This window comes from Carex rostrata, chromosome 1 (genome assembly GCF_964058835.1).
Source record: "Carex rostrata chromosome 1, lpCarRost1.2, whole genome shotgun sequence".
In the NCBI taxonomy this organism is placed as follows: domain Eukaryota; kingdom Viridiplantae; phylum Streptophyta; class Magnoliopsida; order Poales; family Cyperaceae; genus Carex; species Carex rostrata.
Window position 1 is genome coordinate 7,666,976 of NC_135918.1, and position 25,215 is coordinate 7,692,190.

Genomic DNA, 25,215 nt, shown 5'->3' on the forward strand with positions numbered 1-25,215 from the left:
GTAATAGTAGAAGAAGTGGTTGAAGAGCAACATGAAGATGTACTGGTGAATCAAGCAACCATCAGTGTCTGCATTAACAATGGTGAGAGTAATACTGGTACACCTAGATTCAAGGGGCAAATTGGTAATCTTCCCATATGTGTTTTAGTTGACAGTGGTAGTACCCATTCATTTATCAGTCCAACCATTGTACAAGCACTTAGCCTCAAAGGGAAACCGACTACTTCTCTTACTTTTAGAGTTGCCAATGGACACAAAATGTCCTCCAAAATGTTGTGTACTGGTGTGGTGTTCTCAGTGCAAGGTCAGGAGATTGAGAGTGATTTAAGGGTTTTGGATGTCCCAGGTTATGACATAATATTGGGGGCTGATTGATTGAAAGGGTATGGGTCTAAAATTGATTATGATGAAGGCATTGTGAGTTGGAAGCAAAAAGGGCAAATTGTTAAACTGAAGATGGAGGAGGTATTTGCTAAAGTTAGGATGAGGGAGCAAGAGGTGGATATTCAAAAGGAATTGAAGAAGGGCAGTCAAATTTTCATGACACAATTATTTAGCATTGTTGCCACTGTAGAAAAAGAAGCAGTAGCCAGGGACCCAAGAGTGCAGTCTATTGTAGATGAGTTTGAAGCAATCTTTCAAGAACCCACAGCCCTACCACCTCAAAGATCAGTTGATCACAAAATACCTTTAAAGGAAGACTCAAAACCCGTTGCTTTGAGACCCTACAGATTCTCATACTTTCAAAGACTAGAATTGAAAAAAATAGTTACTGAATTGCTGAAAAATTCCCTTATCCAACCCTCCCAAAGCTCCTATTCCTCTCCTGTGCTACTTGTTAAGAAGAAGGATGGAAGTTGGCGGATGTGTGTTGATTATAGAAAACTGAATGAGAATACTGTCAAGCACAAATTTCCTATCCCAATCATTGATGACCTATTAGATGAACTTAAGCATGCAGTTTATTTCTCAAAACTGGACCTTAGGTCAGGGTATCATCAGATCCGTATGTTTGAAGATGACAAGCACAAAACTGCCTTTCAAACATATGATGGCCTTTTTGAGTTCAATGTCATGCCTTTTGGTTTGACCAATGCACCTGCTACCTTTCAATCCCTCATGAATTCCCTCTTCAAACCCCATTTGAGAAAATATATCCTTGTGTTTTTTGATGACATATTGATATATAGCTCAGATCTAGATTCTCATCTTCACCATTTGAGAACAGCATTACAGATCTTGAGAGAAAACAACCTGTTTGTTAAGCTTAGCAAGTGTGATTTTTGTGTTGAGAAAATTGAGTATTTAGGCCATGTGATCTCTAAGGGAGGGGTAGCTACAGATCCTAAAAAAATAGAAGCAATGGCTCAGTGGCCTGTGCCTAAAAATATAAAAGAATTAAGGGGTTTTTTGGGTTTGACTGGTTATTACAGAAAATTTGTAAAGGGGTATGGCATTATTTCAAAACCACTTACAGAACTTTTGAAAAAGAATGCTTTCAGGTGGAGTCCTGAGGCACAAGCAGCTTTTCAACAGTTAAAAGAAGCTATGATGAATGCTCCAGTCCTTTCATTGCCTGATTTCAGCAAACCTTTCACTGTGGAGACTGATGCTTGCAAAGATGGTATTGGGGCAGTGTTACAACAAGGAAGGAGACCCATAGCCTTTCTCAGTCAGAAGTTGAGCCCAAGAAATCAAAAATTGTCCACTTATGAGAAGGAATTTCTGGCCCTTGTAATAGCAGTGACAAAATGGAGACACTATCTAATTGGAGGCAGATTTGTGATCAAAACTGATCACATCAGCCTTAAGTACTTGGTTGAACAGAAAATTCATACATCCACTCAACATAAAGGATTGAGCAAGTTGCTCGGGTTGAATTTTGTGATTGAATATAAGAAGGGGTGTAAGAATGTGGTAGCTGATTCATTGTCAAGAAGAGAGGAGGGTAAAATGGGAATTGAGATGGATGTTGAAGCAACCAGCATTTTAGCTGTAAGTGAGATCAAGCCAAAATGGATGGAAGATATTCACATAAGTTACAAGGATGATAAGTGGATAGAAGCCATCAAACAACAATTATCAAATGACAGTGATAAACAAGCTGATGATAGTGGCAAGTTTAGTGAACACCTGGGAGTTTTGAGATTTAAGGGAAGAATTTGTGTGGGAAATCATGGTGATTGGAGGCAAGACATTATAAAAGCATGACATGATTCTTCCATGGGGGGTCATTCAGGGGTGACAACTACCTACCATAGGCTTAAGAGGTGTTTTTACTGGCCTGGACTCAAAAATGATGTGCATCAGTACATACAGAAGTGCCACACTTGTCAACTCAACAAGCATGAGCTGGTTTCAAGTCCTGACCTGTTACAACCCCTCCCTATTCCTGATGAGGCATGGTCAAGTGTGGGTATGGACTTCATCACAGGTTTGCCAAAATCCAAGGGCATGGAGGTAATTATGGTAGTGGTGGATAGGCTAACTAAGTATGCCCATTTCATTGGCATTTCTCATCCTTACAAGACCATTGATGTGGCCCAAGCCTTTTTGGATTTTGTGTATAAACACCATGGGTTACCACATACCTTGATAACTGACAGGGACCCGATTTTTACCAGTAAGTTTTGGCAAGAACTAATGAGTTTATTGGGGGTAAAACTCAATATGAGTACATCCTACCACCCCCAAATCGATGGACAAACTGAGCGTGTGAACCAATGTTTAGAAGGTTATCTGAGGTGTATGGCACACGATAAGCAAAAGAATTGGGCATTCTACTTACCTTTGGCTGAATGGTGGTACAATACCTCGTTCCATAGCTCCATCAAAACCACTCCATTTGAAGCATTATATGGATACCCTCCTACACAACTGGCATTGGGTAGTGCACCTAAAAGTTCAGTGGAAGCCGTGAATCTGATGTTAAGAGATAGGCAACAGACCCTGATTGCATTAAAGGCAAATTTGGAGAAGGCCCAAAATAGAATGAAGCAGCATGCTGATAAGAAGAGGAGTGAACGATCATTCAAGGAAGGAGATTGGGTCTACTTAAAATTACAGCCGTATAGGCAAAGTTCGGTCTCAGGGAAGGGAAATCAGAAGTTAAATTCTAAGTTTCATGGCCCTTTTGAGATACTTCAGAAAGTGGGGACAGTAGCTTATCGTTTGAAGTTACCAGCTGGGTCTTCTATTCACCCAGTTTTTCACGTGTCTCAGCTCAAAGGGCGGATTGGTAATAGGTTGACTGTATCTTCCACCCTACCATTAGTTGGAGCTGGTGCAGAGCCACCAAAAAGGCCTGAAGCAATACTAGCTAGAAAGATGGTGAAACGTAACAATGCCGCTGAAACTCAAATTCTAGTTCAGTGGAAAGGGGAAGAAATTGAGGATGCTACTTGGGAAGATTACTGCTTAATGGCTAAGCAATACCCAGAATTTATTCTCGAGGACGAGAAAGCTTTCAAGAGAGGGGCATTGTCACGATCGGAGGTGAATTTGATGAAGGAAGATAGGAGCTGTGCGGATTTGGGGATAATTCAATCAGCCGTTGAAGAGAAGGAGATGGCGGGCAGCCCAGAATTTGAAACTGAAACGCTGCAGGTGGGACCAGATTTAAGGGCAGAAACCGCTCCTTTTAAAGAGACATTAAACTGGGAAGTGGGGTCACCCTCGTTAACACTGGAGGAGATTGAGGCAACATAGAATGGAGAGGAGGGTCAGCAGACGGTTAGAGAGGTTTGTTATTCTCTGCCATCGTTATTGCTGACATGGCCGTTCGCGGTACATTTGAATGATCCACTGTATCTTTTACCAAATTACTTTGTTTCTTTTGTTCGCCTATATAAAGGCTGGCTTTGTAATCATTTGGATTATGCCAATTTTGAATGAAAGTTACTATCTCCTCTTTTCTTTTCTTTCGCTATTTCTCTGAAATTGTTCAAGTAGCTTGCTTTTGGCTCAATTGCGATTTCAATTGTATCGTCAGATCTTGGATCTGACAAAGTAATCCATCACAGACAGATCCGGTCCCACCTTCCTTCCCTTCCGCTCTTTTTCCCTCCCTCTGTGTACCCCCCAACTGGAGCAGACCTTAAATGTCTGACACTTATCTTGCCCCCTTTTAACTATCGTTTTTATATTCAATCATGCTCAAATTGTAAATTTTTAATTTGATGGTCTATAATGATTGTTGTTGTGTTAAATATTACTTGTTTCTAAAATTTATATTAAAATTTAACACATTGGCAGTCTTTGTAAACTGTGTTGTGAAAATACTCATAATTGTAATGTGACATTATTCACAACGAACTCTGCTTTGAAACAGGTAAGAAAAAATCACCACGACAAATCATTCTTTTAATTATCTCCCTTGTGCATTATTGGACAGGTCGGGTCAAACCTCAAGTACAGGACTGTCTGTCTCTCTGGCTGCCGGTGGACACGGAGGCTAATCCAATCTCTAGTTGGCATCCAGATGAACGACATCATCACCTGAGCAATATGGAACACCATCCCCTGTTGAGATTGAGCTCCCGATGGTTTCTTTATGAAGAAGTTGCGCAATAAATGACCGACTCTGGTTCTAATGGCCAATTTTGACTTAGCTAAAATTTACCCAACCCTTTGTGGCTTGTTGTCAGGCCCTTCTTGTGACTTAGAGTTATAAAGTTAGCTTTTATATTGCTGGTTTTATATGTAGTTTATCTTGTGGATTGCGTTTATTGTTGTTATTGGGCTCTCTTTTGTTGCGGGTATTAGGTAATGAACACATGATGCTGTAAATTAACTTTTTCTTGAATGAAAAGGGCTTCGGCCTCTCTTATCAAAAATTGTAATGTGACATTATACCATAATAAAATTGAGAAGGCACCATGCAGTAATTTTATTTTGTAATATAATCATCCCCGTTTAATATGCAGATACTAAAGTATCTTCATCAAAGCTAGCACCAGACACTTGGCTTTCTGCGAGATAAACGAATTCAAGGAAAATCAGAAATAAAAAAAAAATTGCCTACTTAATAGAGTGCATTCACGCCCCATCATAGTAGATTCATCAAGTAACCAACAAACTAACATCCACAAACCGCTAACACATAACAAACAGAAAATTCATAAAAAGGAAAAAAAAGAAAAACACAGTCACCAGAACTACAGATTAACACTAGATCCATTTAAGTCCTCAACAACACAGCCAAGTGTGCCAGATATTATTGATACCTTCCAGTAGAATTTGGGTCTACCAAAATGCTGGATAAACATATGATGCAGCAGATTGGTTGATCAGTCAACAGTCAGCTTGCGGCGCCTGAACCTCACCATGACCTCTCCCTTGATACCAACAACCATAGCGTTCCAGTTGTTCTCAGGGAAGGGGGAAATCAGCTCAAACTCAAAGTTTCTGAGGAGAAGGCTCCATATTGCCTTTATCTGGAGATACGCAAACGGCTCCCCCAGGCACCCGTGCCTCCCTCCACCAAATGAAACGTAAGAGAACTGTCCTGCCGCCTTATCCTCTTCCCTTCCTGATGCAAATCGATCTGGGTCATAGCTGCGATTTAAAGAGTGTGGTGACTTGTTAGGTTTATGTAAAGAAATCATTTGCTATATAGGTGTCAAGTATCATTTTGCTTCAGCGAATGCAATGAGACCTGATCTATTATAAAAAAAAAAAAAAAAAAAACAGATTTTGCATGGCATTGCATGCATTTCAGCACACCAGTCACTGAGAAGGTACCTCGAGCAGAACACACTGCAAATACTAACAGCTGTGCAAGGGCTTAAGATCTATCATACAGACTGGCCCAAGTCACCACTTAGGTCAGACATGCATACACAACTTAACAGGATGTATATAATTGATCGTGCAGTCTAGTATGCAGACCAGTGTGGCTAACACCATTCCTAATTGCTAATCATTATATGCTAATATTTAGATGCCATGCTTGACACATTTTCATACTACAACTAGACTTAAAGCACATTATAAAGTTAAAAAAAAAAAAAAAAATTGAGGTTGCAGTGGTGCTGATAGCCTGATACCTATCAGGGTCCTTGTAGATATGTGGCAGACGGTTAGCAAAAGCAGGGGATGTGGCCACAATATGACCCTTGGGAATATCATACGCCTTCCCTTCCTTGGTGGTCACAGTGAAGTCGCTGTGGGACTGCCTCAGAAGCATGATAAGAGGTGGGTGTAGCCTCAATGCCTCCTTGATGCACCGGTACAGGACGTCCATCTCAGCCAGAATATCGTGGTCAATTGTATCGCCGTGGCGCTTGAGTATCTCCTTCTGCTCCTCCACAGCAGCTGTGAAGAAGTTCTTGTGACGCATCATGTAGGCCCCAGTCCATGTGGAGGTGATTGAACTGGTGTGCTGACCAGCAAAAAGAGCAGCAATTAAGAGACCAGTGACTTCAGCTTCAGTTGTGGGACGGCCATCCTTGTACCTGGGGATGCAATAATCCAGATTAGATTAGTTAACATTAGATGTGGACAAGTATAGTGCACAAGTATGGATGGAGCATGTGCAGTGTAGCCAGGTACCTTGCTGCAAGTAATTTTGAGAATTTCGTGAGAATAGAGTAGTAGATTTAGGAATTGGAGTCACTTGACTTGTTGTAAATACATTTTTTATCAATTGAATTGTTAGTAGGCATTAAAGTCACTAACCTTCAAAAAAAAAAAAACATGTGCAAGTCATATTTGGTGGCCCAGCTATTAAGCTTGCGGGTTCTACTAATTTTAGCATGAGCAGTACCGCCTGCTAGTTTATAAGACTTTGATAAGTGGCTATAATAATCAAGTATGAGATGAAAGAGAGAATCCAATACATATGATGCACATGCTATCAGATTTACAAAAAGATGTAAACAAGAGTAATGATTTAGTAATAAAGACCACAAAAAAATGTGTTTGCTGTTTCCACCAATATGTACTTGGGTATTTACTTTTGAGCCGGCTATGAGGTTTACATAATATCAACAGCTGTAGGCTTAGCATTTTCAAAGGCACAGGAACCATCTTGCATGATCTGCTAAACTCTTCAACCACATAAAGCAAGGAAAAAAAAAGGCTCCAAAAAGTAACCTGGAGTCAATGAAGGACTGAAGCATATCCTGTTCAGGGGGCTGACCAGAGGCCTTGCGGGAATGGATGATGGAGGCAAAGATCTCTGCCAGACGGGCCCGGGCCCGGTCACGCTTGCGGTGGGCTGGGATTGGGAGGTAAGGGAAGAGCACGCTGACAGGCCGCATGCCATTATCCAAGTCATGGAACAGTGCCGACACATCATCGAATAGCTTTTCTCTGACTTCACGACCAAGCAGGCATCGACTGGCGGTTAAAATAATAAGGTGCTCCAGTTCATATTTCAGGTCCACGGTGCCACTTTCACCCCATTTTGAAAAGTACTCCTGGAGAGAAGGAAAGAGGGGTTAAAATAGTACAAACCCCTCTGCCAGCACATTAAATTCCTGAATGGAAGGACTAAAACAATACCTATGCAATAAATGGCATTGCATGCAATAATAACGTCTCTAAGCATTTTTATAGCAATTTTATTTCGTTTTCAGCAATTAAAATCCTTGTCCTCTTGCAAAAATGAACTGCTTGGGAAAGATCAATGTATGACTAAGCTGAAGTACTGGTTACATTGTTAAATAGGGTTATTTACAAAGCTATGGTGACAATACTTGGTCATAACTCATAAGGCACACTTAGTTGAAAAACATTGTAACTAAGGTAGAGTGACGACAATCTGAAATTGGTTGATGAAACCAATCCAAGCTATAGTATTAATATAACAAATAAGTATCAAGACAAGTACAACTGCCTGCATTATGTATTGAACAAGTAGGTGAGATATGATATAACACAGAGGGTACGAAATAGATATATGAATGAAAAACTATTGACATGTTGTCATGTCCCACAATTAAATTAACAAGTTCACAAATCATTTATTCCCTATCATATAAGGGTTTGGCCAATAAAGTTAAATTATTTCCGTCAGAAAAAATATTCTATTATCAACGTTACAAGTGGTATAGTCAGTCTTGAACAAGTAACTTTTATTATAATCTTCAAATGATTTCCAAGGATCCTGACCGCATAAATAATAAACTAAATAGCAAAAGAAATCCTGTACTACAAAATCAGAAAATCTCAAATGCAGTTGTCATACCACATCAAATAAATGTGAGCTATGAGTTTACAAAACTATAAATTCTGAAAATTCAGAAAAGCAATTAAAATTTGTACCTCAGCTTCAGAAACCATCTGATCCACGTAGCTCTTTAGCTTAGTAACCCTGAGGGCCTCAGTAAAAAACCTAAACTGCTCCTGTCTGATTGAGTAGTCAACATCAAACACCACACCAGGCCCAAATGTTGGTACATTGAACTGGTACACCTCCTGCTGACTCAAATCGGACTCAGGAGCCTTGAAAAAGTGGCCTGAGACTTCAGGACCCACAAAGAAAGTGATCTTTCGGTTAACCAAGTTCACTGTAAACACACTTCCAATTTTTTCATACTGTTCACGAATCATGGGAATGGGCCCCTTCATGAATTTGACAAGACCGCCTATTATTGGGATAGAGGACTTGATAGAAGGGGGGAGGCGTTTGTTTTTGTTTGATTTTGATCGGAAAATGAGCTTGACAAAGAGGATCGCTATGAGAGAGGCAAATATGATTAGAAGGTAATTCTGATTCTCTGTTAGATCCATGGTGGATCAGATCAGGTCCAACCTGAATTCAAAGAGGTAAAGTGAATTAGATATTACAAATAAAGGATCTGCAAGTAAATCAAGATAAAATTATTGGAAAATTGCATATGCATAAATGCACACTTTAAGAAAGCAAATTGGATACATGAACTACCGGAAAATGAGAATTATGGAACTATTATCCATTAATTAATTAAATCCATAGTACAAGAAACAGATCCATAACAAAATAGCTATATTAAGTGTCTGAACAAAACAAGTTTTGTTATGCTGTTCAGTTTAACGATTAATTGATCCTCTAGCAGTTCAATCAGTGATGCAGAAACATGAATAGCAAGAATACATGTCCATTTCTTTCAAAAAATAATGCATATTTATTTTACGCAACTTAGCAAGCATAAAAAATTTCCACTGGCTTACGTACATTTTTAGCTGGCTTATAAACCGTAAAATTTCGGATAAACTAACCAAACTAAAAAAAGGGTTTTGTCTTTTTTGGAGAAAAATACCCGTAGACAAAGGGGTTTAACATTAGTCGACTAAAAACCAAAACCAATCATCGAATGCGGTACAGACGAAAATCAAAGAACGATCTGCATTTTGAATTTGAACAAAATCTAACTCGAAAACACATAAATTACAGCAAGAGATCAATAAATAAGTATTAAATCAGATCAAACTCTCGTTCGATCTAACAAATCTGAGATTGAAGAGAGAGGAACTCACTGAAACCCAGCCAAGTGAGGAGGAGCGGGCCCGAAGGGTTTTGGGAGAGAGATATAGCCACTGTAGTGACAAGTAAGCTTATATAAGAGGGGTTAGGAGGGAGAAAAGATTCCCTCGTGGAGAGAGATGAGAGAGGGAGAGAGTGAGGAGAATATCTGATTTAGTAAAAGGTTATTTAACACGAACAGCGGAACAGGGGGCGTAAATCAGCGGAAGGATAGAAATACCAGCGAGGGGAATATTTGTCACCTAAGGTAGCCAAACGCTGATCTTAAATCTGGTCCATTAATTATATATTTGGACGTTCCGGATTGAAACTCAAACGGTGAGGTAATGAAGAAGATCTGGACTCGTATTACCTGGGCCCTGGCCGAGTAGCGACAGTAAACCAGTCCAGTGCACTGCATGTTGCTTATCTTTTTATTCAGGCCCGTAAGCACCCACTTGGCTGTTACGGTTTAGTGAGAGAAACGAATGGTGACAAGATGCGAGATAGACAGCGCGCGATAGAGAAGAAAGCGTGTGTCGTTCGTGCGAGTGCGTATCCTCTAAGATATCTCATATTTTGCGTGACCGACGTGTCCTGCGCCTATTCGGGGTAACGTAGGGGGCCAATATTATTTGAGCTTTGAGATTCGCGCAGAACGTATTGCAACGGTTGAAATTTTCCAAAAAAGTCACGCAGAATATGAGATATCTCAGAGGATGCGAATTCCGTTCGTGCCTGGTGGAGTTGCCACTGATTTTCTGTTGATGCTAAATGCTATGACGTAGTAATTAGCATAGCATTCGGTGGTCCATTGCACAAAATGCGCTCGCAGAGTCGCAGGGCATCAACTTGCGACTCGCTACAGTATTGAGGGCGATATTAAAGAAGATCGGAGATTTGGATTAGTAAAGGGATCCTCTGCAGCCTGCACACTTTAGTATTAATTGGCAGTTTGGCACCGGATTGTGTCCCAAGATCGACCTTGATGAGTTATTGAGGTCCTGAGGACGTCTAAAACCAAAAATTTTATTTATACCATAATAATAAAAAATAAACCAAAACACTCTGATTTTGGAAGAATTTCATATCTACCCAAGCCGCAGGTTGACTTGGCGGCAACCCCAGAATCCAAAAAATATATTGTAATATTAAATATATTTAGGTTTTGAGGGGCCTCCAAACCAATCTGCGGCACTCCACTCCAAGAATGGATCCACATATTGGTTTGGAAGCCCTAATAGATGTGTTTTGGTTTATTTTTTTTAAATGGTATGAATAAAAATTTCGGCTTCTAAAAGCTCCAATTTTTAAAGAATGGAGCAATTCATTCATATAGTTTTTGCAAAACAAATTTTACTATGTAAGGCCGTCTAATAAAGAACTGATGAACAATTAAATACAACGGTAACATGTTAAATAAAATACTTGATATATTTTATTCAGAAAAATCAACATTTTACTATTTTAGTATCCTTTAAATCACTTTCAATCTTCAACTATTAAATCACTTGTATATTTGCCATGCCGCTGAAAGCTGCGTGAAGTAGTTGGTAGCAATTAGCAAAGGACAAGAACATTTTGTTTTCTATAATTGGAATAGGTGGTATACAGTATACCGTGCAAGTTGTTCATCGCAAGATTTCTTGTGTCCTTAGTTGTTAATTCTTCGTGTGGTTCGTGTTCGCAATGCAAGCTTTAATAAATTTGAGATTCTACAATTCCCGATTTTTTATTAATATCCAAAAAATAAATAAAATTTAAAAAAATATCCAAATTCCGACTGAATCTCGAAAACTACCCAAACCGGTTATCCAATAACCGGATTTGGGACAAATTTCCGGTTAATAAATTCCCGGACTCAAAAATATATCCGGTTAACCATTAACTGGAAAGTTATATTTTTTTTTTTAAAATAACATATCCGGTTAATGGTTAACCGGAAACTTGTCTTTTTTTTTGTCTTTTTTTTTAAAAAACAAAAAAAAATTAATTTTTTTTATTTTTTGTATTGAAATATTAGAAATGTTGAATATATTTCTTTAAAAATAGATGAAATACAATATGATTTGATTTATTAGAAAGACTGCAACAAATAATCCGGATCAATATTTTTCAGGCCGGATTTTTCACGGCTGCAAGAAAAATTAATATATTTCTTTATGTGTTATTGGAAAAAAATAAAAATGCTTAGATTCTGAGTTATTGATCCGGTTCAAAAGTCACTTCTATGTAATCCAGGAAATATTGTGATCCTTCTAGGACATTTAATTTATGAAAAGTTGTATCTATTTTTGAAAAAAAACAAAAACTTTAAGTTATTTAATTATTGTTATTAAAAAAGAATTATTAAAATAGATACAACTTTTTATAAATTAAATGTCGTAGAAGGATCACAATATTTTATGGATTACATAGAAGTGACTTTTGAACCGGGATTAATAACTCAGAATCTAAGCATTTTTATTTTTTCCCAATAACACAAAGAAATATATTAATTTTTCTTACAGCCGCGAAAAATCCGGCCTGAAAAATATTGATCCAGATTATTTGTTGCAGTCTTTCTAATAAATCAAATTATATTGTATTTCATCTATTTTTAAAGAAATATATTCAACATTTCTAATATTTAAATACAAAAAATTAAAAAAATTAAAATTTCCTGTTTTAAAAAAAAAAAAATACAAGTTTACGGTTAACCATTAACCGGATATGTTATTTTTTAAAAAAAAATATATATATATATAACTTTCCGGTTAATGGTTAACCGGATATATTGTTTTGAGTCCGGAAATCCATTAACCGAAAATTTGTCTCAAATCCGGTTATTGGATAACCGGTTTGGGTAGTTTTCGACATTCAGTCCGGGTTTGGATATTTTTTAAAATTTTATTTATTTTTTGGATATTAATAAAAAAAATCGGCTACAATTCAATTGGGCAAACCTCTGGAACTTTTTTACTGAAAAGGATGGAAATAATGCTGAAAGTATATCAGAAAAATTGTTAGGTTTCAAAACAAAGCTTCTATTAATTGTTCCGAGAAAGTATAAACTCAATCTAATGTACATTTAAATAACTGGATAGAATGCTTATTTATAGCTTGTTCGGTATAAATTATTTTTCCATTTCCTCGCAAATAAAAAAAAACTCGTCAATAACTTCTTCATAGTATTCCATATAATACAATTGAGTAAATAATATTTCAGACATAATTTTACAATTTATGAACTTCACTAAATAAAGAATTATTTTTAATATAGTAAAATTGAAGTTAAAATATACGAATGATTAATATAGATAATTAGGGCTACTTATCATCCTAATACATATTGTTAATAATTTTCAGCTGTCAATATTTAGCGGACGAGATGAGATAACACAGCTAACGGAACATTAAAATAAAATGACACCGACATATATGTAGGGCTGTACAAAATTGCTCAAACTCGTAACTTACTTGCAAACTGCTCGCTTTAACTCGCTCATTTACAACTCGAGTTGACTAACTCGTTTAATAAATAAGCTGAGTTTGAGCATACCCCAACTCAAGTTACACAAAATCCATCACAATAAATCTCATGCCCTTCTAAATGACTCCTAAGTTGTTGTTTAAATTTTTTATTTTGTTAGTTGTCCTATTATTTATGTTTGAATTGTTTCTATTTAGGTAAACTCTTATTAAATTATTTAAATTGTTTGTGCTTAGATAAACTTTTACTAGTATATAACTATAATTAAGAAAACTGACTGGTCAAACAAGTTATAAATGAGTTGCGAACCAACTCGAGTTGGCTTTACAGCTCGTTATTGACATCCCAACTTGAATTGACTCGCTCACTTACAGCCCTACATATATGTGAAATGTTTAATTCTATATCTACTAATAAGACTTGACATTGGGACATATATTTGCAATGGTTAATTCTATATCTACTAATAAGAATGTACAAGACAAGAACACCATTTATCCTCCATTGCCTAGCCAAAACTTTATTGATCCTCAATTTCATAAGAGGCATCAATCTTCTTCTCCAGTGACAATGGTGCAGAGAAATTCAATGGAGAAAACATGTCATCATAGGTCGATTGAGGTGCTGGTTTAAACTCATATGGACCTGCCTTAGGTCCCCAAGCCTGCAAGTACAATGCGAAAGGTGTAAGGGAAAAAAAACCCTAAAAATATTGTTCTTCTTTCACTTAGCACAACTAGTAGACACCACTTCAGTGTCAATCTAATAGCGGCCAACAATGCATTACACATGATGCATACGATAATTAACTTCACATTGTTTGCTTTACTTGATTTGGATAAAATAAACATTACACTATTACAGTACCAGAAGGCACGAGTGCCGAGTATAAATATCATGGATAGAAGTTGGTACAAGCCATACAGGTATCCTACAAGGTAAAATAAACATTTTCGAACTTAAGAGGGCAAACAGCTATATCAGGTACCAGCTTCAAACTCGTGAGCATACAGCTACATGCTGATACACATGGAAATACTTGTAAATGTATGATTTTCCGATATCAGTAAACAATATTCTTTTTCTGTTAAAAAAAATTAAAGAAGGGCACCTGATTTCCTTCTTCATCAAAGCCTCTATCCCACATATGCAACTCTCCATTCCGGTAAATGGACATGTCAGATGTACAATACGATGCGCCACTCTGTCACCAAAATTTTATTAGTTGGTATTACTTGCCACAATTTGAGAAGAAAAAAAATGAACCAGAAAGGAAATAACATAACTTAAATAATGTACTTTTGTCAGTGACTTACTGGCAAAAATGATCAACAAATTCCCAATAAGAGTGACATACCATATTGACAGGTACAGCAAAAAACCCATATAAATACAGAACAAATACAAATCAAAACATAAACAGTGGTTATATGGTAATGATGGTTTGGTACCATACCTATACTTTGGTTTACACCAGATACCAGTTAAAACAATACAATACTATTACCCCAACCACAATCCCTGACCTGAAATGTTGCAAGTAGATATAAAGCCAGAAAAATATACAGATTATTTTATTTTACTAAGGTGATAAACAGGATGCACACATATAAAAGAGGTTACCCCCCCCCCCCCCCCCCCCCCCCTCCTTCTTCCCACACACACATACACAAAGGAAGAAAGAAAATACCCAGGAATTAGGAAAACCATCAGCTGGAGTGGATCCTCTATACAAGCAGCCCTTTCCACGTTCACATCGGGAGAGGTGGATTGTTGTCAGATGCTCTGCAACATCCTGCATATAATAGAAGATAATCATGAAGATCTCCCTTGAGTATGTAAAATGAATTGGAAGGAGAAATTATTATATTGATAGGGATAAAAGTGTGATCTAAACTTTTACCGCAATAACTTCTTCAGGCTGAGGCCTTTGGTCCTTGGGGCGGTCACAGAAATTCTTGTACTCCTCCATGTCTCTGACAGCATGTGAACTCAGCTGCACATAGCAAATAGCTCATAGAGAGCTAAAGAAAATTAATATATGTTTGCAAAAAATGTGTAACAAACAGAAAGAGAGAAAATTGTCACAATAATCTCACCTCTACATCACACTTCATCTCTTTTGGGCAAGGCTTCACCATATAAAATCTCTGCATGACAAAGAAAAAAAATTATTTTCAACTGTTACCTGCACCTATTCTGTATGTGTTTCTTTTATGTTTTATTTTTGATTTATTTATTTGTGTGCGTGTGTTTTGGGGGGGGTTCCAATTCAAATTTTCCCTTCTGAGTCTGCAGCACAAATATTTCAAGAAACCAAACCAGATAACTCTAATTAGCTATACTTTAAATCTGTAAAAGAAAGGACAAAAATATATGGATAATAATAGAACCATACTTGCCGAAAGGGTTTCTCTGGAGTTCTCCAAAATGCCTGCGATAAAAGAAAGAAAAAAATGATGAAAGAGAAACAGATCAACGATGTACTAATTATCAACATAAGATAGAACAATTAGGTAATATTAATTGTGAGGGAAGAGATAGGAACTTGTTCAAAGTAGAGAACTCTGGAGCCATCCACCATCTCTGTTGCTGGGCACATTAGCATCCTATAGAAATAATAAAATTTTCACCTTTGAGATGTTAGCTTCAATTTCGAGTTTACGTGCCAGAATATGAATCAGAATTGGTCTGTGAAAAAAGAAATTAAATTACACCATAATTCCCCTCAAATGCTAGTACAAACTAAAAACTTTAAAAAAAGAACGCATCATGTGAGAACCGTATTGGTTAAATTGTATATTTACACTGAAATTGAAAATTCAATATCAGTAAACCACCTAATGTTGAAGTAATTATCAGGATCCTTCCGAGCTTGCTCTCTAGAAAACTGCATATACCAAAACTTCAATTATTACTGTACCATTTCATGTGTAATTTTGCTTAGGTTCTTTTTTCAGAATCAATACCTTCTCGCCAGAAAGTGCATCAGCGACAGCACGAGCATGGTCCCAACGGGTTGTGGATTTTCGGAGCCTCTTCAGCAAAGCCAAACCACCAAAAACTAAAAGCGCTTTAAATACAACACCAGGAAACCTACTCCGACCTCCGCCTCCGCCGCTTGGCTCCGCGTCCACACCCATCTCTCGCCTTCTATTAGAGGAATAGAAAGAGAGATGTTATCGGGTTCTATTCTTGCAATGGGGGTGGGGGTGTAAATTCAGGAGGCAAAATCGAGAAGAGTAGCGAGAAAAGAGAAATGCTAGGTTATCATTTCATTTGCCACAGTGGTGAATCACACGGGAGTGCGAAAGTATCCTCTGCGGAGTTTTTCCGTGCGGAGCTGTGCGGAGATTTTAATCTGTCCGTTCGTTTCGAATCGGACGGACCAGATCAGATCTTGCCCGAATTTTAAAAAAACTCAAAATTTGGTGAACCCTTAATCCAGTCCGTCCGATCCGAAACGAACGGACCAGATTAAAATCTCCGCACGGAAAAACTCCACAGAGGATAGCGTTCCCAAGGGAGTTCGGGCTAGAATTGGAGGAATTCATATCACCTGCGGTAACTTAAATTTTGAGCATAGATTGAGACTGTTAGATCAGAATCCGGCTCAATCTGGTCCGAAATGGAATGCATGGGATCCTTTAATATTCGTGTTTAAGAAAATCGGACGGTTATCATATAAACTCAAATTCTGAGTTACCTTAGGTGATATGAATTCGGACACTCAGGTTTGGAGAAGCCACGGAAAACAGCTTCAATCGTCTCAATTCTATTTAAATGGATGCGAACAGTATCACCTAGAGACCGGAGAACGGGAGAAGACAGACTGTACAACAGCGGCGATGAGCAACCTTTTTTTTACTCGTTGGGCTTTCATTTTGTTACTTGAGGCCAATCAGTGACTTTGGTTCGGTTCTGGGCTAAGCCCAAATTTATAGTATTATATAGCACCTAACAGATCTATCCCTCCTCCGCATCGCAAATTTTTATTATTTTGTACAGTGTATTATTTTGATTTTAATATATAAAACATCTTCATCTTACTTTAAAAAGAAATGCATGTTAATTTAACGCAATTGAAATTACATAAAAATATTTAAACAATTGGTCTGAACCGTAAACATGATATGATTAAAATGCACCATTGATTTTGTACTCCAATCATACCCCACATCTTTATCTTTATTCTCGAAGTTCAAACAATCGATCCGAGCCCGCTCAACATGATCTCCATATTAAAATGTGCTTAGAGACCAAATTTTATATTTTTTGGAGTGTTTTTACTATTATTTTAGATAGGTACAAAATCACTGCATTTGGACCATCCAAAAACAGTGATTTTGTACCTATCTAAAAAAATAGTAAAAAGTTTCCAAAAAATATGGTTGTGTCTGGATAGGGCAAGAATAGAGCTAATCTTGGATTAGCTCCACTATTCTTAACCTTGGGTGATCCAAACACAAATTCGAAAATTGAGTTAGCTCAAGAATAGAGTTAGTGGGGTTAGTGATATTAATAAAATATTTGATTATTTTCAATTAGAATTAGTTTAAATATTAAATTAGTATTAAATAAAATATTAAATTAGTATTAAATATCATATAATATTAGATTAGATTAGTATTAAATTAAATACTAGTTTAAATATTAAATACAATATAATATTAATTTAAAATATAAATTAGTATTAAATAAATATAATATCAAATTAAATTAAAATTAAATTAAATGTTATATTAAATATCATATTGTAGTCATTTAAATATTAAATATAATATAATATAAGTTTAAATATTATATTAGTATTAAATAAAACATTAGATTAAATATAATATTATAATAGTTCAAATATTAAATATAATATAGTATTAATTTAAATAGTAATTTCGTATTAAATAACTATAATATCAGATTAGATTAGTATGAAATATAATATAATATTAATTTAAATATTTAATATAACATAATATAATATTAGTGTAAATGTTAAGTGTTGAATGTAATATAATATTGGTTTAAATATTAGATTAGTATTAAATTAATATAATATCTGAATAGATTAGATAATATTATATTAAATATAATATAATACTAGTTTAAATATTAAATGTAATATAATATTAGTTTAAATATTAAATGTAATATAATATTACTTTAAATATTATATTAAAATTAAATAAAATATTAGATTAAATATAAAATAATATTATTTTTAATATTATATAATATAATATTAATTCAAATATTAAATGTAATATAATATTAATTTAAATATTAAATGTAATTTAATATTATTTTAAATATTATATTAGTATTAAATAAAATATTAAATTAGCCTTAAATAAATATAATATCATATTAAATATTAAATTAGATTAGTATTAAATAAAATATTAATTATTATTAGAAAATATTAGTTTAATCACTATTTTATTCATTTCCTCCATCGCTATTCCAAACATACAATCCAAATAGTCCAAAGTTAGTGCAATTCTCAAACCACTCGGGTTAACACTATTTTCAACCACGAACCCAAAAATCGCTATTCTTGCACTAATCCTTGCACGATCCAAACATAAAATTTGATCTCTAAGCACATTTTAATATGGATATCATGTTGAGCCGTTCGGATCGACTGTTTGAACTTTGTAGATGAAGATAGAGACGTGGGATATGATTGGGGCACAAAACCAATGGTACATTTTAACTCTACTCATATAAAAATGTACTTATAAACCAAATTTTATATTTTTTCAGAATGTAGAAAATCATTATTTTTTTATGATCCATAATTTTCAAATCAAATTATGTTTTGCCTGTCTAAAATAATTAGTAACAAAATTTAAAAGAAAACACAAAATCCAGTCCGCGAGTATTTTTTATATGTATAAAAATCATATCGAATAATTCAGATTAATTGTTTGAACATTAAAAACGAATAATTCCGTGCCGGGGCATGAAAAGCAGGTATCCTAAAGAGTAAAGGCTCTCAGCATAGTGACAAATGAATTATTCGGGTTCGGTTCGGCGAGATCAAAAATCCGTGATTCGGGTATAATTCGGGAATGATTCGGAATTATCCAGATCAGAAATCTCAGTCCTGCAAGGGAGCAAAAAAATAAAAAACCAAAAAAATAATTGTTCTTGGAAAAATTCAGAAAAAATTCGTGAATAATTCGTAAAATTTGGAAAAAGTTCGTAAAATTCGGGAATTATTCGGGTTTAATTCGGTCAAAGTTCGGTCAACCGAATAATTCGGTGTTCGGTTCGGCATCACCCCAAAAAAAGAATTAAACGGGTATAATTTGGGTATCTTGTCACTATGGCTCTCAGGACCCAATCGTCGATGACTCGCAACACGGGATGCATCATGAAATCAGGAATAGAGAATCCAAAATCATCGGATGAAATCTGTGTTCTGGGTTGTGGCCTTGTGGGGACTGGGGAGCACATATGCTGGTATACAGAGAGCTTGGGGGAGAGAGAAAGAGAGATGGGCAGTGGTACGAACCATACGGATTTCTGAGGCCCAATTGGCAATGAGGGGAGGCCCACTTTCTGATCAGCCCGTCGTGACACTTGCCAGATTTTTCAATTTTCTCCATTTCCTTTTTAAATGGACAATACTATCTGATCTCCTGTCGTGATTCTGAAGTTTGAACCAGTGTTTGAAAAATTGGTTCTTATGCGGTACTCAGAAAGCCACCGCATACCACATATACGGATTTTTATTCGGATGTATATATGCGGATTTTAAAATGAAAATTCACATTAATTTGTATACAAAGAAAATATTTATGATTAACTGTACTGCATGTACATGTTAAACTGGTAATAAAATGTTAAAATATCGATTCTCATCTCGTACTAAATAAAATACTTAAATATTTACATATTGATCTCAATTCGGCTGAATATGCGGTCGAATATTCAAAACCGTATATTGAACCGAATACTCATTTTCTATTCAGATTCCAACCAAATACAAATATTGGGCCGAATAGATCGATTTTTAAAACACTAGTTTGAACTGAGTTTCATGGATTAGAGAATAAAAAACAGAGATTGCAGTTTTCAGTTAAATTGAGAGATTGTAAGTATCCTAATGGGTCGTCTTTTGAGTGGAGCCCGAAAGTCTGAAACTGACATCAAATCAACGCCGTTCGATCAATTAGGGGCCAGCAATCTACGCCCGATGTGCTGGACTGCTGCGCCAGTTTTAAAGTTGTCGGGGTTCCAGAATCCGTATCCTCTGCATTAACTCAAAAGGGAATCTTTTGAGTTAAGCAATCTCCACTGTCCAATTTGTTTTAAAATTCGTGCAGATCAGATCTGCACTAATATTGAAAGACTCCTTATAATAATGGCAGGTGGCGAATTAGTTTGCTCTAAAATCAGACGGTTGAGATTTATTAACTCAAAAGATTCCATGAGTTAATGCAAAAGATGCGCGCTCTCTCTCGTATTTATATAGACATGGTTTATAATAGTTTTACATTACTACGCGTAAGCTGCTCTGCATGACTACTTCTCGGCTTTTTTTTTTAATAGCATCGAATTTAACTATTTCAATAAAATAAATATGTTGGATCTGATTGTTATGAAAAACAGCTTTACAAAATTGGTGACGTCATACTTACTATCTGGATAGTAAACTGTCTCCACCGATTCTGTGAGCTACTTTTTATAAAAATCAAATATATTATGCTTGTTTCGTTTAAAAAATTTAAATGTGATTTTATTTATAAAAAAAAATCCTCTCTCTCCATGACTCCATCCAAAATATAAGTTACTAAAATGAAGAGAGAGAAAATATGACGAGGATAATAACTTCATGATAAAAATATTTGTAATCGATAATATTTATGACGAGAATAACTTCATAAGAAAAATATTCATGATAACTTGATGGATCTTCTAAAAAGATAATTGTGTATTGAAGTGTATATTTTGACTTTCGTTTATTAAAATTTTGGCACGGAAACATAAATTAGCAGGGATTCAATTATATCATTTTTCGGTGACATCGAATTGCACTCTCAATTTTCAAAATTTTCAAATTCTAAACAGTTGATTCAAACCATTCAACATAGTGAATATGTTAAAATGTGCTTGCAGATCAAATTTCATGTTTTTTGTAATTTTTTTATTATTTATTAAGTATTTAATAAAATCGCTATATTCAAACCATTGAATTTCTGTACCCATCTTAATAAATAGTAAAAAATTCATAAAAAGATTAAATTTTATCTGCAAGCATATTTTAATATATCCATCAAGTTGAACGGTTTGGATCGACTGTTTGAACTTTGTAAACAGAGGGTGTAATTCGGTGTCACCAAAAAAGAGTGTAATTGAATCCCTCCTCAACATAAATAGGTGTTTTGTATATAATGATTTATTTATATAAAATAATATTGAATTGAGTTGGTGATAAACTGGAAAAACAAAAAAAAAAATAACTTGAGCAATGATCCCAAACAACCATTCACATCAGGGATGCAAATGGATCGGGTTATTATTCAATCGGATCTGGATCCGTGTCTGAAAATTAGATACAGATATCTAATATCTAATATATGTGTGAACACAGTTTTAAATTTTAATTATTTGTATTCCAAGAATAGATACATCTCATACAATTTAATATATATTATAAAAAAAATTATGTTATCACTGTTATAAAATAATGGATATCCAATATGTATATGTTTTTTTATTTGAACCGTATCCATATCTATCTAACATCCGTTCTGTATCCGTCTCCGAAAAGTAAAAGTGGATACAGATATGGTTTTACAACTGTTTCATCCGTATCTGATCCGTTTGCACCCCTGATTTATTAATTTTTATATTAAATATCAAGCTTCTTGTAATGTATCGAATTAATCATATAATAAACTATATACAATGTACAACTATAAATTTTGTTCGATGTATTGTTTGGGATAACAATTTTAATTTAAAGTTGCATTTGAATGCAATAATTTTGATATCAAACAAAATTCACATACATTAAAGGAGTATGCTTCTGTGATTAATAAATACATATATATTAAATCATTATCGTTCTTTTATATAAGAATGTGATAATCAGAGATGGCTATGGTGAGTTGCGAAAGGGACTATTTTACTCCACACTTATATTTTGTCATTTTAAAATTCAAAACGTCAATATGAACTGCTCAACATGATCTCCATATTGAAATGTGCTTGGAGACCAAATTTTACATTTTTTTTAAATTTTTTTACTATTTATTAATCCACTTTGAAAATTGCTGATCCGGTGATCCAGAAATTTTTAATGTTTTACTGTTTACCCGGATTTTCAGATTTTCAAAGTGGCTTAATAAATAGTAAAAAAATTCCAAAAAATATAAAATTTAGTTTCCAAGCATATTTTATTATGGAGATCATGTTGAGTGGTTCAGATCGACGTTTTGAACTTTGAAAATGAAAATATTGCATGGAGTATAAACGTGTTTTACTTCACAACTCATCCTAACCCATCTCGTTATAATTATATTACTAAATTATATTTACGTGTGACTATCAAACCGTTAGATGTGATCTACATCATTTTATCTATGCACGTGTAAAAAATTATGGCATTTCAACTTTGTTTTGGTTGTCATCTTGAGCTTGTAAAAATGTATACTAATGTGGATAATTTCTAAGCGTTGATTTTCTAACTTATTGATTCACATAAAAGAAAAATCAAAATGTGATATTTTTTTATGGACACATAGAGAAAATAACATAGATCACATCTCACGGTTTTATTTTGACGTTTAAGTTTTAAACTTTGAGTTATTTAAGTTTTTTAAAAATGGAGACACGATGGAGACACAAAAAATGGAGGCATTTGAACCCTCTCTATTATAAATTAAAAGTTAAAAGGCTGTCATTAAACTCCACAATTGATGTACCGGCCATTTTTATTAATATCCCTAAAAACAAAGAAAATTTTAAAAATGCCCCTGTCCCCAAATTTTTATCAAATATGCCATGACCGCCTGGACCCAGGGCGGCCCAAAACACACAGTGAGGCGCCCGTGGCTGGGGCGCCCCATGGTAACTAGCGGAGCGCCCGTGGCTGGGGCGCCCCATGGCCTTTGCCTTTTCTTTTTTTTTTTTTTTATAGAGATGTTAGTATTTTGATTTGAATAATTTTGTGAAAAAAAAAGTTTTCTTATTTAGAGTGTGCCAAAAAGTAAAATATTTGATATATTTACGAAGTGATGTCGTAAATTTTTATAACTTTGATTTTTTTTATTTTTATTTTTTTTGGTGAACTTTGATTTTTTTTATTTTAATTTTTTTTGGTGAATTTTGATTTTATTTGTCAGTTGGATATCACAAGTCTAAATATAACACTAATAAGGACTTGGCTTTTATTATGGTTTTTATAATATATGTATAATATACACATACACATACACAGACACATACACATACACATACACACACATATACATATACATATACATATACACACACATATACATATACTAATAAGGACTTGGCTTTTATTATGGTTTTTATAATATATGTATAATATACACATATACATATACTAGTATTTTGATTTAAATAATTTTGTGAAGAAAAAGTTTTCTTGTTTAGAGTGTATGCCAAAAAATAAAACTTTTGGATATATTTATGAAGTGATGTGATGCACGAACGATCAAGAAATTGGAAAAAGTATTGGAAAGATAGATTTGGTTCTGAGATCACACATTAAAAACTCAATTCTTTGATAAAACTGAATACATTAAAAACTAACTTCTGCCAAAAGACATGACTTCTATTTAAATACAAACCCTAAAACATAAAATACATAAAAAAAAAAAAACATAAAAGACCCTGAAAACTCTAAAATTATAAAGAAAGGTCCAAAAGTCCATGAAGGAAGGCTCGGATCGCGAATCTGAGCCCGAAAATTCATATAATATGTGTATGACCATATTGCATCATGATGTCGTAAATTCATATAATATGCAATAAATTTTTTTGGCAGGACCATATTGCATCCGACGGACTAAAATAGTATGTGTATATATGTAGCTTTGTATATGTATATATGTATGTGTATGTGTATATGTGTGTGTATGTGTATATGTGTGTGTCTGTGTATGTGTATATGTCTGTGTATGTGTATGTGTATGTGTATATTGAGGAGGGTTCAAATGCCTCCATGTTTTTGTGCCTCCATCATGCCTCCATCTCTCTCCATCATTTTCAAAGTTCAAACAGTCGATCCGAACCGTTCAATCTAACCTCCATACTAAAATATGTTTGGAGACCAAATTTTATATTTTTAGGAATTTTTTTACTATTTTGTTAGATAGGTAAAAAAATATTGTTTTTAGATGGTTCAGATTTACTGATTTTGTACCTATCTAAGAAAATAGTAAAAAAATTCCTAAAAATATAAAATTTGGTCTCCAAACATATTTTAGTATGAAGGTTAGATTGAACGGTTCGGATCGACTGTTTGAACTTTGAAAATGATGGAGAGAGATGGAGGCACAAAAACATGGAGGCATTTGAACCCTCCTCGTGTATATTATACATATATTATAAAAACCATAATAAAAGCCAAGTCCTTATTAGTGTTATATTTAGACTTGTGATATCCAACTGACAAATAAAATCAAAGTTCACCAAAAAAATAAAAATAAAAAAAATCAAAGTTATAAAAATTTACGACATCACTTCGTAAATATATCAAATATTTTACTTTTTGGCATACACTCTAAATAAGAAAACTTTTTTTTCACAAAATTATTCAAATCAAAATACTAACATCTCTATAAAAAAAAAAAAAAAAAAAGGCAAAGGCCATGGGGCGCCTCACTGTGTGTTTTGGGCCGCCCTGGGTCCAGGCGGTCAGGGCATATTTGATAAAAATTTGGGAACAGGAGCATTTTTAAAATTTTCTTTGTTTTTAGGGATATTAATAAAAATGGCCGTTGATGTACCGAAGAGAAGTTAAAGTTGTTTTTAGAATTACAGCTAACACATTTGCACCAAGTCCATTTAAATAATTTCGGTGGTCCCAAACATAGCACTATTAAATTACCCCTCCGAAGTCCGAAGTCCTCGTGGAGCGGTGCACCTGACCTTAGGCATGGCCAAACGATCTCGTTCGCAGCAGATCTCCATTTGTCGCGTTATTTTTGGTTTCTCTGCGGACCCAGTGGTGGTCCCAACCTTTTATTTCTACCTGATGAACGATCTACGCCGTTGATTGAAAAAAGGTGGACCACAAGCGGTAACTCTACGG

General features: G+C 34.8%; 2 protein-coding genes across 2 annotated transcripts; both read right to left on the reverse strand.

The window, feature by feature from the left end:
- Positions 1-4,967: 4,967 nt before the first annotated feature.
- CYP51G1 (CYTOCHROME P450 51G1) lies at positions 4,968-9,693 on the reverse strand. The gene is made up of 5 exons (XM_078304078.1): positions 9,463-9,693; positions 8,269-8,758; positions 7,096-7,421; positions 6,048-6,455; positions 4,968-5,556 (listed from the first exon to the last, which is right to left on the reverse strand). Exons 2-5 carry the CDS (start codon positions 8,734-8,736, stop codon positions 5,289-5,291), a joined length of 1,470 nt encoding a protein of 489 aa, XP_078160204.1. The 5' UTR covers positions 8,737-8,758; positions 9,463-9,693; the 3' UTR covers positions 4,968-5,288.
- A 3,608-nt stretch (positions 9,694-13,301) lies between these two features.
- CRL (crumpled leaf) lies at positions 13,302-16,227 on the reverse strand. Its single transcript, XM_078303914.1, has 9 exons — positions 15,890-16,227; positions 15,761-15,810; positions 15,469-15,529; positions 15,319-15,354; positions 15,020-15,070; positions 14,824-14,916; positions 14,611-14,715; positions 14,032-14,124; positions 13,302-13,584 (listed from the first exon to the last, which is right to left on the reverse strand). The coding sequence occupies exons 1-9, from the start codon at positions 16,061-16,063 to the stop codon at positions 13,441-13,443; spliced, it is 807 nt and encodes a 268-aa protein (XP_078160040.1). The 5' UTR covers positions 16,064-16,227; the 3' UTR covers positions 13,302-13,440.
- Positions 16,228-25,215: the final 8,988 nt, after the last annotated feature.